Source organism: Antedon bifida, chromosome 5 (assembly GCF_963402885.1).
Source record: "Antedon bifida chromosome 5, ecAntBifi1.1, whole genome shotgun sequence".
NCBI lineage: Eukaryota > Metazoa > Echinodermata > Crinoidea > Comatulida > Antedonidae > Antedon > Antedon bifida.
In genome coordinates this window covers 1,138,014-1,154,318 of record NC_136230.1, presented here as the reverse complement: position 1 = coordinate 1,154,318, position 16,305 = coordinate 1,138,014, and the positions used below count along the sequence as shown (strand labels likewise).

The window sequence follows — 16,305 nt, the reverse complement described above, 5'->3', positions numbered from 1 at the left end:
TTTTTAAAACTTTCTAAAACTGCGTGTCATTAATTATGTCATTGGCTTGGGAAAACAAAACAATTTTAAGAAATTACAGCTTTTGACTGTAAGATTACTTCTTAACAAAAATATGAACAAAATCTGCTAATGCTCGCTATACAAAATAATTTACTACAAAACAATATAAATGATGAATATATTTTGAACACATGTTGTCAATGCAGTACTTGTTTATAGGCAAATTTAGACGATTAAAATATAATACTAAATACAATACTATTTTTGAAAGGCACTGTGTGTAATACAATTAAAGGCCTCTTGTATTGCACCATTACATTTCATGTGAAAAGGTTTACGCGTCACCTATACAATTTGTGTTTATTGCACCAAAAAGTCTACTTGTCGATAAAGAATGATCAGGAATATACATTGAAACTTTAAATCAATTTATCTTCATATCACAAAAACACACAAAAGCCTTCATTCACATACAATAGTCCCTCAAATAACCTTTTCACTCATAATTGGCTCCCACTCCCCTAGATAAAGGTGTGATAGAGGGGAATAGTAAAATACTTGCACTGATGAAGGGCTAGTGTTGCCCGAAAGCTCTGCTAACTTTTCTGACTGTTTGACTTTATCGTTTTGATTTAACTTTTCGTTTTTTTTGTAACTTCATTGAGATCCAGCCACTGATACCCACAGCATTGTCATTTTTTCAGTATTTTGCCTTTGGATTTGTATATATATATATATATTAAAATCAACCCTTTTTATGTTAAATTTCATTAAATTAATCTTATCTATATTCCTACTGTCAACACCCACATCACTCAACTTTTGTTGAATTCAACTTAACCTTTGTAACATCTAATTTTTGGTTTATGGCACCTTCAAATATTATAATATATGTTATAATAATTAATAACAGTTTATTAATTGTATTTGACCTTGATAGTACATGATAATAAAGGTCAAAACCCTAATAAAATAAACCATTAATTACACATTAAAATCTCATTAATTTTTTATATGTATTTACCATCCGTAGTCTTCACGTTAAACGCCAAGGCAAGCACCAATCCTAAAACCAAACAAGAATGAATTATAAAGACTTAGAGAGCTAGATCCGTAGGATTCCAATCATATATTTTTTCAAATAATAAAAACTTACCTATAAAAGCAAAACCAGATATTAAGATAAACATTCCAAACCAGCCTAGCGAGTCACTGAGCGTAGTCGAGAGAACTACCCCTAGCGGACCAGTGAACACTTGAGACGTAAACAACAAACCGTAATTTGTTCCAACGTATCGTGAACCAAAAGCTCTAGATAAAAAAAAGACTTTAAATATTAATTTTAATAAAGTAAATTGCATTAAACTATTTAGTTCTAGACAGCGATTCGTCTTAATGTTTGTATGTAAGATGAAGATTTTGGCACATATGGCTCTCTTCATACATGTGCATGAGCTGGAATAGTTTAAGCCCGGAGCTACCCTTTAAGATACAGTAATGCAACTTAGCCCGGAGCTACCCTTTAAGATACAGTAATGCAACTACTGTAAGCCTGGAGCTACCCTTTAAGATACAGTAATGCAACTACTGTAAGCCTGGAGCTACCCTTTAAGATAGAGTAATGTAACTACTGTAAGCCTGGAGCTACCCTTTAAGATAGAGTAATGCAACTACTGTAGGCCTGGAGCTACCCTTTAAGATAGAGTAATGCAACTACTGTAAGCCTGGAGCTACCCTTTAAGATACAGTAATGCAACTACTGTAAGCCTGGAGCTACCCTTTAAGATACAGTAATGCAACTACTGTAAGCCTGGAGCTACCCTTTAAGATACAGTAATGCAACTACTGTAAGCCTGGAGCTACTCTTTAAGATACAGTAACGCAACTACTGTAAGCCTGGAGCTACCCTTTAAGATACAGAATGCAACTACTGTAAGCCTGGAGCTACCCTTTAAGATCAGTAATGCAACTACTGTAAGCCCGGAGCTACCCTTTAAGATACAGTAATGCAACTACTGTAAGCCTGGAGCTACCCTTTAAGATACAGTAATACAACTACTGTAAGCCTGGAGCTACCCTTTAAGATACAGTAATACAACTACTGTAAGCCTGGAGCTACCCTTTAAGATACAGTAATGCAACTACTGTAAGCCTGGAGCTACCCTTTAAGATACAGTAATACAACTACTGTAAGCCTGGAGCTACCCTTTAAGATACAGTAATATAACTACTGTAAGCCTGGAGCTACCCTTTAAGATACAGTAATGCAACTACTGTAAGCCCGGAGCTACCCTTTAAGATACAGTAATACAATTACACCCCTTTAAATGCAAGTCCATTAGTCTTACCTAGCAACAGCAGTTGGAAAAAGAGCAAAATTTCCTGAAAATATGAAGAATAAACAACAGATCCAAATAAATAGCATTGCTCTATCGCCCTCAACTTTTGAGCACAGTTTGAGCGTCATCATAAACGTTATCATTGACGCACAATTTATAACCATGGCCATCTGTAAAAAAAAATTATTTTAAAATTCATTTACAGACATGAATTCCCAATAGAATATGGTTAAATGTCAAATTATTTTTTGCTATCTGGTTTATCAGTATATTTATACATTGTGTTTTTAATCTTAACCCTCCACTTCTTCATCCACCACAAACAACCTCACTATGCTAGGCCCCGCTCATCTGTGTACATTACCTTATAAGAGAATATATCAGCCATATGACCCCAGAATACCCTGCCAAGAGCATTACACACGGCACTAAATGAACCAATTAATGACAGGAAGTGATCATCACTAATGAATGTCTGACCATAAGCCTAGAAAAAAAAACAACAGATAGGTCAGTGAGGGGGCTTGTGACTGATTGATAACTCTAACTGAGGGCTGTGGCGCAGTGTGTTGGACATTGGATTACTGATTGTGAGCGCGAGTTCAAATCCAGTGTAAGTGTGTATAATGGAGTTGTACACATACACATATTGATCTTATTTAAAGTCAGCTACTCTAGTCTTATCTCGCCTTCCATAACGTGGCTATAAAATAGTACCAAGTTTAGAATGGCGATGTTTACACCGGAGTTGTACGCATACGCATATTAATCTTATTTAAAGCTAGCTACTCTTAATCTCACCTTCCATAACGTGGCTATAAAAATAGTAGCCTGTCCGTTCACAAAGAAAGTAAACCAAAGGTTCCAGAAAGCGCCGGTTTTGAGAATTTCTCGAGGTTGCAATTCTAGACCTGATGAGCGGACATCCACTTGTGGATACTCGCCTTCCTCTGGGAACATTGACCCCACTTCCTTTGTGACCTCGCTCTTGTTTTCAGCTTCGCTGACGGTCAACTTGGATTCTTCGCTGCATTCACTATCCAACGCAGCGTAAACCTGAAACATTTTTTGACAAAATTATTCTATTGTACTATCAAATTTATCAATAAAACATCTAAAAATCTACATTAAAATTGATTAGAAATATTTTTAATAAACAGATGAATAAATTTACACAGTGTACTGTACATGGTTTGACATGACATACAGCTTGAAAGTGGACAATTGGAAAAAACAAATTGTCAAATTGCATACAAAACAGACAAATTGTGTAAAAAAAGCTGACGTTCTTAAAAAAATAACAAGATTTTATAAACACTAATTTCGAAAATACTATATTCCTAATGAAATTATATGATTTACATGATAATATTTTAATTATGGCCGACTTGTTGAAAACAACAATTATGTAAATTAGTCTTACAGTCATCTGAATGATAAATGAAACTAAGCCAGGACTGTTTAAAGCACCTTGATTGGTCCTATCATTGATCAAGGGCTTCTCTCGTCCAGTGCCCACCTTGACCAGAGGAGAGTCATAAGCCAATACATCTCAGGCAGATACTAGTAAGGCTGTTTATATGGCTGTATATGATTATGTAAGGCTGTATAATATTATAATATATTAGCTAACTACTACTTATAATAATAGAGTATTAGCATACATCTTTCACAGGTGGGTTTTTAATGAACACCGAACCAATAAGCTGCATGATGACATAAATCAACCCAAGCACCAAGAAGACGGATGGAACTTTATCTAGAAGAGATGGCTCAGAAAAATATCTGAAATGATAAAAACAAAATTACATTGTTATTCATCTATCTGTATGTCTGATGCTAGTTAATGAAACCGTTGGAAAAAAAAAAAAAAAGCGGCATCCACGGTACGGACATTTTCGTTATTCATACCTTTCATTTGGATAGCCTGGTTCGGTTGAGTTTGGAGACAAGTTGGTTGGATTGATGTAAGCTGTTTGTACAAAGTTGAAAATAAAAGCGCCACCGCCAAATCCTGCTACGATTATTCCGCTAACTAACCCCGTTTTCTCAGGAAACCACTACGTATATTAAATATCACATTCGGTATAAATATCATCATAGTTTGTATATATTTATGTTTTGAACCTTTACTTAAGCTCTAGACTATCAAACAAGTTTGACAAAAAAAGTGTGATGTGCCCAAATATGGTAGTGATATATGCCTAAATATGGTAGTGATATATATGGGCACATCACATTTTTCTATCACATAAAGTTTGATAGTGTAGCTTCGTTGAGTTGCGGTTATTCAGTTTGTTCAATTTGTAAACTTTTTTTTTAACTTGACTATTAAACAGAATACCGGGTTCAATTCCTGATAAGAACTACTTCCAGTCAACTCATCTGTAAATGAGTACCTGGTTGAAAAGGGACACACATAGCCACTGTCACACACAGCCACTGTCACACACAGCCACTGTCACACACAGCCACTGTCACACACAGCCACTGTCACTCACCGCCACTGATCATAACTGAGCCCTCTGGGAGACCAGTCTTCGACTGAAGAGGTCACCCAGTATAAATACCCAGTTTTTATTTTTTGATTAATGAACCAACCTTTAGAGCGCAGACAAGCGGAGGAACATACGCAATCCCCGTGCCTATCCCGACTACAATGCCATACGTCACAGATAACAATGCAAAGGATATCTGTATAGTGAAGTAAGACAGTAACACTCCTGTGCTGTTAAAAAAATAAATGTTTTTTTTATTGCTTTGAAAACTTTCAATAAAAATTAAAACTGTCAATAAAAACAATCAAGGACATGCTATACAGGTTTAAAAAAGGCTGTTTTGCTATAAAAAAAATAAGGAAAAAGTTGGTGCAGGTGGGTTGTTTATACATTATGTTAGGCCAAATAAAAAAAAAATTTGTATTAAGGATTTAAATTTTGTTATGATACACGGATTTACTATTTGCTATTGTCATGTACCTATCAACATAAGAAGGATAGTTTAAAATACTATAGTTGCAGTTTACCAGCAAATCTGAAATGAAATCTGAAATCATGCAATTTTCATGGAAAATTTAGTGATTCAGTTCCTTCAATTTGTAAAGAAACTAAACTTTTTTTTTACTTGGCCAAGGTCATTAAGCATATAGATACCTCATCAGTAAGCCACCAGCTAGTGCTATGTGTCTTGGTCCGAATCGCTTTTCTAACTTCCCACCTAGAATCATGGTTGAACCTTGACCCACAAGAGTTAATACATAAATAAGGACAACAAGCTAAAAAAAAAAAGTTGCAAATTGGTTAATAAAAATAGAAATAAAAATGACAAAAAAAGAAGTAATAATACACTATAGTAGAACTTCTAGTAAGGGGACACTTTTGGACCCATCAAAGTGTCCCCTTAATTGGGGCAGGGCAGCTCCCTCTTAATAGGGGTTGACCATAGTGTTACAATATACAGTAGAACCTCTATTAAAGATGTATTGTCCCCCAAAAACATAAAAAATGAAGATTAATTAAGACTTTAATTTAATCAGACTTTTAGTCTTTTTTTTTTGTAGTTTTAATCAAGTTAATCACTTCAATAGAAAAAAAAACGAAAAAAAATCATGTTTTCACTTATAAAAATGGTAAAATTCAACCAAAAATCCATTGGCTGGCAGCCAATTTGACCATTTTTTGCTTTCAATTACATTTTTTTCAGGTAAATACATTTTTTTTCAATCAAATTTTTTGTCAAAGTGGATAACTATTATGTTACATTAAAATGGATTATTCAAAAAAAATGTTTTAAGAATTATTTTTTCAGGGGGACAATACATCTTTAAGAGGACACACCCTTCAGAACCAAATAAAGTGTCCCCCTAATAGGGGTGTCCATTGAATAAGGTTTGGTCATAGTGTTATTTGGTAATTATTCTATAGGGGCGTCTTAATGGAGTACTGTATACAACATACAACATTTTTTTAACATTAAATTATCAAAAAAAATGGATTGTTTTTATGAATATGTTATAGTTAGTTGCTCTAACCATGTAATGTAGAGACAAATAATCAGTGATGTGGTTAAGCCATCGTTGGCTCTCTGACGTCAAGAAAAGATTTCTCTCAATCTTCTTAATTGGATTCAATTCAATAACCGCGAAGGAGCTTAGAACGAATCCGCTTATAAACGGGTCGCATAGAAATCTTTTCTGTACACAGGCCGCTAATAAACAATTCCAAGTACTGCTTGTAGTAACCGACAATAACTAGTACAGTGCTTCTGATTGGCTGTATAAAATGATGAATTGTAAATGATTAATTTGAGTGTGTAACGGTTTTACCTTACGCGATGAGTGGTTATTATTATAATTAGCAGCGTGTGTATGTTGGCTATAGTTACCATATGTTAGAGTATTAACCTTTATAATTTTAGATTTTTAGCATATTTATTAAGCTTTATATAATTAAGATATTATTATATTAACAGTACATTAATTAATGTACAGTGACATTTTTAAACTAGGCCTATTGAAATAGACCTGTTTGTTCACTACTAAAATAATGGTAGGCCTATATTTAGATGATTAGATGATTAACATTTATTATTTAGATGTTTAGCCTATTATTAACCTTTATAATAATTAACATATTGTTATATTAACAGTACCTGTACATTAATTAATGTACAGTAACATTTTTAAACTAGGCCTATTGAAATAGACCTGTTTGTTCACTACTAAAATAATGGTATATTTACTATATGTTAGATTATTAATCAGGTTTTTAGCCTATTAAGTATTATTGACCTTTATATTTAACATGTTATTATTATAATATTAATAGTACATTAATTAATGTACAATAACATTTTTAAATATTACTGTATAAATCAGGCCTATTGAAATAGACATGGTTGTTAACTATACTTAGTTGTTTTTGTGATTTTCTGTGTTGGTGGAATTTGCTGTGTATTTTTACTGTTTTATTGTAATATGATTATGTTACAGTATGTCAGTTTTCAAAACAAATTTCTTTTAATTCTTTTAATGAACAAATAAAGATACTATGTTTCAGTTTAGTATTTATTTATGTTGTAGTGTGGTGAGTTCTTGCAGCAAGCAAGAAGAATTTCAACTGTCACATGTTTGGCCTTTGACAATAAAGTTATCTTGTATCTTGTATGACTACTAAATTAATGGTTAATTATGTTATGAATGTTTTTTTTTAATACAATAGACACCATATATTATAATATTATTATTATTATTATTATTATTATTATTACTTAGCTATTATGATCTCATTATACAATTGGTATCTCATTATTATTTTACAAATTTCCTCGTGAATACTCCAACGGTTAAGGAATATCTTAGAATTAGAGCCTGTGTCAGTAAATCAACGGTAAAGTAATATTTTATATGTGCCAATACTAAGTATGTTTATGTATTGTAATAATTTTTTTTTTTTTGGGAAAATAAGTCCCACATCGTGTGTTTGTATATATCTTTCTGTATCATAAAATGTGTATATATTTTTAATGAGATGCAAATAAATCAAATCAAATCAAAAGGGAAAAGGAAATATTGAATACACAATGAGGTCACAATGAGGTCACAATGAGGTCACAATGAGGTCACAATGAGGTCACAATGAGGTCACAAGCCATATGTTAGCATTATACTGTACTTTGCCGATGTAGATTTATAAGAGAACCTTATTATGATGATTGCAATGCAACACAATAACCAATTATCTGGCATACAATGGATATGGGATTTTATTGTATGCTTTATAAACTAGAAGAATGTGGGCACTCTTTTGAGCCAGCCAGATTGCCTGTGTGCTTTGTACCAATATATCAATTTTACCTCCATGATATCAACAGCGTCAGTGTCACACACAATACAATTATAGCCATATCATTATTATCAACATATGGCTACTATGTTTATATGTATAATGAATACATTATAAATGTATGCAAGTTGTGAAAACACTCAATTATGAGGTTATGATAGGGGAAGGGCGGTATAGTAGTGTATGACTTGATGTTTGTCAAAAACCTGGGGTTCAAGAACTATACTCTACCAGGTTAGCTAAAAAACCCAAAACAACATATTAATTGTCATTATTTTTTTTTATTTTAAGTCTTGTCATAACTTGGGGTTGAAGAACAGCAACATATTAATTATTATCTTGTAATTATTTTTGTTTTATTTATTTTTAATCAACATCATTGGTCTAGTCATAAACTGGGTGTTCAAGACATAGGCTCTACCATGTTAACTAAAACAAAAAAAACAAAAAACCTTCCTTTGTCTTTTTATATCTCTGTTTTGTATTTGGCAGGAAATAAATATATAACCAATAATTTATAATAATAATAATACTTTAGCAAATAAAATCATTCATGGCTGTTTTATCTGACACATGTCATGTTAAAGTTTATTGGCATGATTCGTGCCTAATCGACTCAACATCGAACCATAATTAGTGCATGTTGTAATCCTTTTCAGACCAGCAAATATAACTCATTCTATTACCTTATATCGAAGATCCTCTGGTGAGCTTCTTTCACGAATATAAGAAGTAATATATGGCGACATGTTTCCTAAACAAATTATGATTTAAAACACATTATAATAAAAATATAGTACATAAGTTTGAAATAGCATTCACGTAAAAGCGTCGCTAAACACCTATCTGTATCCTCTATGTTACATCGCCTCCATTCACGAATCCCGACCCCCATCATCTTCACCACCGCACCCCTCTTTCACCCCCAACCCCATCACAGTAATTTTTTGTCATGATGTTTTCGTAATCTATTATATTCTTAAATGCATAGTGGAGATGTAGCTTGGTGGTTAACTTTCCAAGATCCAGGGTTCAATCCTGCCAGAGTTGTAGCTCACACTCTTTCAACTCCATGACTCCCTATAAGCTTCAAGACTTAGTTTATAAACACGATAAATTATGAAATAGTTTATCCATCCTGTAATTGGCGAATTACTCGCTGTTGGATGCGCATAAGAAAGATAGAAAAGAATGATCACAAGAGAGACGCGTATGGGAAATGTCTGTGTCAAGCAATTATTGAAGTAGTCAAAACATAACAATTATCATAAAGCATATTCTTCCGGCTCTCTTACCAAACGTGTAAAACGTTCCGATGGTCAAATGTACTAACACGCCTCCAACTATAGCCAACCAGCCCCTCCACCTCCTGGAAGAAACCATCTTTTCAGTCTTAAAAATAGAACAACTTGTGAAAATATGAACTGTTGTCAAAGATACGATCTAAGTAACTGCTTAGAACATTTCTTGTTTGCCGTCGGTTACATTTTGATATTTTGTTAGTTAATAAGTAAAATTGAGGGCGCTAACTCAAACTTTTAAAATATCAGAAAAGTCTTTCGTTCCGACACTTTCTTTCGTTCCGTTAAATGGAAATAAAATATATCTTAAAACCGATGTATGGTACATATTAATTGTAAAATTGCTTGGGGAATGATCTGGTTGCTTGTGTTTCTTTATTTGTTTCCACAACAGAGTAAATAAATATAATCTTCGTGGAACAAAACTCTCTCAAATAATACCTCTAAGAATTGAACGACAAGCATGCGAATCGAACCGATTTGTGGAACTCGAACGACTGCACCCGATATAAACCGATTCAAAAAATCGCTAAAAATGTAAGCCAATCGAATCGTTCGAAATGCTAATTTAAATAAAGTGTGCGACATTCCACGGACATAATAGAATCATTGCTTTGTTTTATTTTGTGTGAAGAAGGGAAGCAGGAAAGATGGCGATAACAGTCAGCTAGGTTCTAACCATGAAGGTACACGTTTATGCTGTATCACTAATGCTAATTGAAATTGTAATACACAAGGCCTAATTAAACAATACTTTTGTGGGTGAATGTGACGTAATTATCAAAAATAATCTGGCTTACTGGAGTCATCATCATTCCCCTTCCCCAAAACAAGTCTTTGTTTCATCGAGCTTTGGACATCAAAGTCTTTGACTTTTGTTTCAGCGTATCTTTGGACATCAAATTCTTTGCCTTTTTTTCATCGAGCTTTGGACATCAAAGTCTTTGACTTTTGTTTCATCGAGCTTTGGACGTCAAAAATAGTAAGAGCTAATACCACTGAATCAACATATTAATTTGTATTATAAAATAATATAAATCAATGTGTTGGTTCAAACTACTAACACACATAAGATTTGCTACCGTGAGTATTATTTGGACGATTTTGATTGGTCGAGGAGTTGACAGGTGGAGTTAACAAGACCGATTTCTTAAACGCATTACCGATCTCTTAAACGCATTAGCGATCTCTTAAACGCAATACCGATCTCGTAAACGCATTACCGATCTCTTAAACGCATGACCGATCTCTTAAACGCATTAAAGTACGGGCTTACCTCTGTAAATTGACACGAAGTACGAGATTTTATTTGCACGTCCGAATAATAATCACTGGTACAAAGAATTATAATGTTAGTGGTTATAATTCTTTGATCTTGTGTGTTTTTTTCCACAGCGCATCAGGTCAACGAGAGACATCCAAGGCAATAATATAATTAATACTGATTATTTGGTTGTATCATGCATGAACAAGTCTGTATGCATTAGGCATCAACTTTTCAAATATATTATAAAACTATGTAATATAATCAATATCCAAAATATATTGCAAATATATTATGGGTTTGTGAATTATATTATTCTATTTTATTTATCATATTGTGATTATATAATATTATTATTACTATTATTTTATGTATTATATGTCGTGTTTATTTCACAGCTAGCTAGTGACGCATGGTAGGCCTACACTTGAACTGATTCCTGTATAAAAGAATTAAAATTGTCACCATGCGATTATGTGAGATATGTCCCACAACATATCTTATTTAATTGCATTGGTTGAGCATAAAATATAGATTAATTTATTTAGATTAGTGTTAATTAATATCCATCATCATAACTCGCATTATAAACAGATAAATGTTATTTACTTTATATTTTAGTTAATAATTTCGATCTGTCTGTAATATCACGATTGTGATTTGTAGACAGAAATGTGAACATCATCAAAAACACATAAAATTAAAAGTTCAATTACAACTGTAACTATTTGAGATATTGTTCTATTTATAATACAATGTCTTCGATAATTACATTTGTCACTGGTCTTTTCTTTTTCTCTCGTTTGATTTTCGGTGACAAACATCTATGAATTGTCCCTTAACATGTCATAGATTTGTAACTTTGAATACATTCTAGAGATTGTTTTCAATTGTGACATCATCACCGTCACTGCATCATCATACGCGGCACTCCTCCCCCATCACGTGGCATCATCAACAAAACCTTTTTTTTTACAAATGAATGCTACTTAGATTAGTGCCAAGTAGTGTATATTTTTTATGTTTACATCATCATACATCGATTATTATGTGTTTAACTAACAATGTTTAGTCATGCATGATACAACCCCAGTTGTGCAACTTAAGTATCCTGACATGCGCACTGGTTTATTGTGATTTATATTATGTATAATGTACAGGTGGCCTAAGGTATGTTACTAACGCAGCAAGACATCCTGATTCACCTGGATTCATACCTCATGGTAGTGTTAGGCTTGTAAAATTACTTTTCAGGAACTATGAACAGAGAGTGTTTGATGATTGGATGGGGAGTGGCGAGTGGATGGGGAGTGGCGAGGGGATGGGGAGTGGCGAGGGGATGGGGATGGGGAGTGGGGAGGGGATGGGGATGGGGAGTGGGGAGGGGATGGGAAGTGGCGAGGGGATGGGAAGTGGCGAGGGGATGGGGAGTGGCGAGGGGAGTTTGGTGTGCGTGTAAATGTAATGTAGTTGTTGATGCGTTTATACAAAATTTAAATTGTGATGAATTTAAATAAATTAATAAAACTAATTTATTTAAACTAATATAATAATGGAAGAGTGTAATTGCTCTCTTCTATTATAAAATAAATAATTGTATTTGTATACACATACATACTTTCAACAAATGCAGAAGGATTCAATTACATTTTGGAACTACGCACACCAAAAAAACATCTTTTTTCTTCGAATCTTTTTTGACAAGATTTTATCAACACTTCGATTTGTTTGTGTCATCGTTTATTTTGAACTTGAATTCAACGAAGATCCATAAGTCATTGCTTTTGTCTTCGAATTCACAGGATGTTTTCATCTCTTCGATATTGTTTTCATCTCTTCGATTTTGTTTCTCCACTTTGATTTTGTTTTCATCACTTCGATTTTGTTTTCAATCAATTCGAGTTGGTTTTCATCACTTCGATTTTGTTTTCAATCACTTCGATTTTGTTTCTCCACTTTGATTTTGTTTTCATCTCTTCGAATTTGTTTTCATCACTTCGATTTTGTTTTCACCGCCGCCTCTCTTCGAAATTATTTTTATTTAACACTAGGTCTGTATTAAATTTGGGTATAGGTAAGTATAAACAATAGGCATGCGTAAGTATACTATTCTCTTTTTCACAGAATATAGCTTTGTATTATATCTAAGTAACTTAATTAGGCTATACTCGTAATTTACTATTTGCATTCTATTTATCGTATTAGATCTAAGTATATTTGGTAATAACTCTAAATGATGCTTATTAGATCAAAGTAACGTATGTTATAGGTTATCAGGCTCTATAGCCTATTCTAAAGGCATGGGCTTATTGAATAGGATATAGAACCTGATATTATTTAAAAAGTCTAGTAACGCATGCTTTGGCATGTTCTAGACTAAATACTATTATAATTTCATGATAGGAGAAGTAGATTATAATACACGAATAGATTGACTAGTGGGGACCATTTTTTAGCTAGACCCGAAACATACGATAGGCCTATTAAAAGACGTTATCAACCTTTAGGTCTATTATACTCTATCAAGGCAATTGCTGTTTGTGACAAACGCCTTTGAGTAGGCCTACATAGGATGGTGTAGGAATAATTGTAATGTTTTTAGTGAATGCATTCATTAGGTTAGAGTATTAGCTAATTTATTTTTTGAACGCCGCGGTTAACTACTAAAATCTATCCCGTGATTTGGCAAACATGGTTTTAAATTTGAAATATTTCCCGTTTTAATAATATTTACTAAACGCCGTTGTTAATGAGCGCAGCTTATCCAATTCTTTATGTTGAATTAAAGTCTTGATGAGCGCCGAAAATATAAGCGATGTTTAAATTTAAAGTAAATCTATTCCGAACGACGCCATTGTTGGTGGTGCCAGCTTCGAGTGGAAACATCGGATTGGGATCGGAGTTTGATTGAAGATGCGACAATAGCCAGCCAGGTGAGTTAGTAACATGGTTTAATCAGCGGGATTATACCTTCACGTTGTAATCATTAAGGTATAAGGCCTACCTTCTTGGTAAGATTTAATGTCACAATGTGTTGCTTAGATGAACATATACATATTTAATTACGAGGCGCACACGGAATACTCGTATTGGTTCGATTTCTATCTGAATGAAGGATAATATACTGATTTCTGGTATAAATGCCTATTTTGATATAGAACTTTGTTTTGTAGGTCATTGTAAGAAACCCACACCTACCCGGTACTTGTGGATAAGTGGTGTTGAAAACATACTTTGGATTAGAAGTCATCGGAGTCTTCGCCTTGACTTTTGCTTCATCGAAGCTTGGACATAAAAACATAGTACGTTTATCATCGGAGTCTTCGCTTTGACTTTTGCTTCATCGAAGCTTGGACATAAAAACATAGTACGTTTATCATCGGAGTCTTCGCTTTGACTTTTGCTTCATCGAAGCTTGGACATAAAAACATAGTACGTTTATCATCGGAGTCTGCGCTTTGACTTTTGCTTCATCGAAGCTTGGACATAAAAACATAGTACGTTTATCATCGGAGTCTTCGCTTTGACTTTTGCTTCATCTAGTACGTTTTTCATCGGAGTCTTCGCTTTGACTTTTGCTTCATCGAAGCTTGGACATAAAAACATTGTACGTTATCATCGGAGTCTGCGCTTGTTCCTTCAAAACAAGTCTTTGATCTTTGATTTTGTTCCATTGTATCTTTGGACATCAAAGTCTTTGACTTTTTTTTCATCGAGCTTTGGACATCTAAGTCTTTGACTTTTGTTTCATCGAGCTTTGGACATCAAAAATAGTAAGAGCTAATACCACTGAATCAACATATTAATTTGTATTATAATATTAATATAAATCAATGTGTTGGTTCAAACTACTAACACACATAAGATTTGCTACCGTGAGTATTATTTGGACGATTTTGATTGGTCGAGGAGTTGACAGGTGGAGTTAATAAGACCGAACTCTTAAACGCATTACCGATCTCTTAAACGCATTACCGATCTCTTAAACGCATACCGATCTCTTAAACGCATTACCGATCTCTTAAACGCATTACCGATCTCTTAAACGCATTACCGATCTCTTAAACGCATTACGGGCTTACCTCTGTAGATTTTATTTTCACGTCCGAATAATAATCACTGGTACAAAGAATTATAATGTTAGTGGTTATAATTCTTTGATCTTGTGTGTTTTTTTTCCACAGCGCATCTGGTCAACAAGAAACATCCATTTTTTACAGGAATAAATAATATAATTAATACTGATTATTTGGTTGTATCATGCATGAACAAAAGTCTGTATGCATTAGGCATCAACTTTGAAATATATTATAAAATAATGTAATATAATTTGTATTCCAAAATATATTGCAAATATATTATGGGTTTGCGAATTATATTATTCTATTCTATTTATCATATATTGTGATTATATATTATTTATTATATGTATTGTCATGTATATTCCACAGCTAGCTAGTGACGCATGGTAGGCCTACACTTGAACTGATTCAACGAATTAAAATTGTCACCATGCGATTATGTGAGGTATGTCCCACAACATATCTTATTTAATTGCATTGGTTGAGCATAAAATATAGATTAATTAATTTAGATTAGTGTTAATTAATATCCATCATCATAACTCGCATTATAAACAGATAAATGTTATTTACTCTATATTTTAGTTAATAATTTCGATTTGTCTGTAATATCACGATTGTAATTTGTAGATAGAAATGTGAACATCATCAAAAACACATAAAATTAAAAGTTCAATTACAACTGTAACTATTTGAGATATTGTTCTATTTAAATACAATGTCTTCGATAATTACATTTGTCACTGGTCTTTTCGTTTTCTCTCGTTTGATTTTCGGTGACAATATCATATGAATTGTCCCTTAACATGTCATAGATTTGTCACTGTGAATACATTCTAGAGATTGTTTCCAACTGTGACATCATCACCGTCACTACATCATCATACGCGGCACTGCTCCCCCATCACGTGGCATCATCAACAAAACCTTTTTTTTTACAAATGAATGCTACTTGGATTAGTGCCAAGTAGTGTATCTTTTTTATGTTTACATCATCATACATCGATTATTATGTGTTTTACTTAACATTTTAGTCATGCATGATACAACCCCAGTTGTGCAACTTAAGTATCCTGACATGCGCACTGGTTTATTGTGATTTATATTATGTATAATGTACAGGTGGCCAAAGGTATGTTACTAACGCAGCAAGACATCCAGATTCACCTGGATTCATACCTCATGGTAGTGTTAGGCTTGTAAAATTACTTTTCAGGAACTATGAACAGCGAGTGTTTGATTGTTGGAGGAGGTGTGTGGGGATGGGGAGTGGCGAGGTGTGTGGGGATGGGGAGTGGTGAGGCGGAGTTTGGTGTGCGTGTAAATGTTAATGTAGCTGTTGATGCGTTTATACAAAATTTAATTGTGGTGAATTTAAATAAATTAATAAAACTAATTTATTTAACCTAATATAATAATGGAAGAGTGTAATTGCTCTCTTCTATTATAAAATAAATAATTTTATTTGTATACACA

At 33.4% G+C, this 16,305-nt stretch overlaps 1 protein-coding gene across 1 annotated transcript; it reads right to left on the bottom strand.

Moving 5' to 3' along the window:
- Window positions 1-2: 2 nt before the first annotated feature.
- Window positions 3-9,587, bottom strand: LOC144842986 (apicoplast pyruvate carrier 1-like). The gene is made up of 11 exons (XM_078699619.1): window positions 9,478-9,587; window positions 8,869-8,936; window positions 5,492-5,613; window positions 4,941-5,067; window positions 4,251-4,399; window positions 4,004-4,124; window positions 3,141-3,395; window positions 2,704-2,826; window positions 2,349-2,509; window positions 1,157-1,311; window positions 3-1,066 (listed from the first exon to the last, which is right to left on the bottom strand). The coding sequence occupies exons 1-11, from the start codon at window positions 9,563-9,565 to the stop codon at window positions 1,011-1,013; spliced, it is 1,425 nt and encodes a 474-aa protein (XP_078555745.1). The 5' UTR covers window positions 9,566-9,587; the 3' UTR covers window positions 3-1,010.
- Window positions 9,588-16,305: the final 6,718 nt, after the last annotated feature.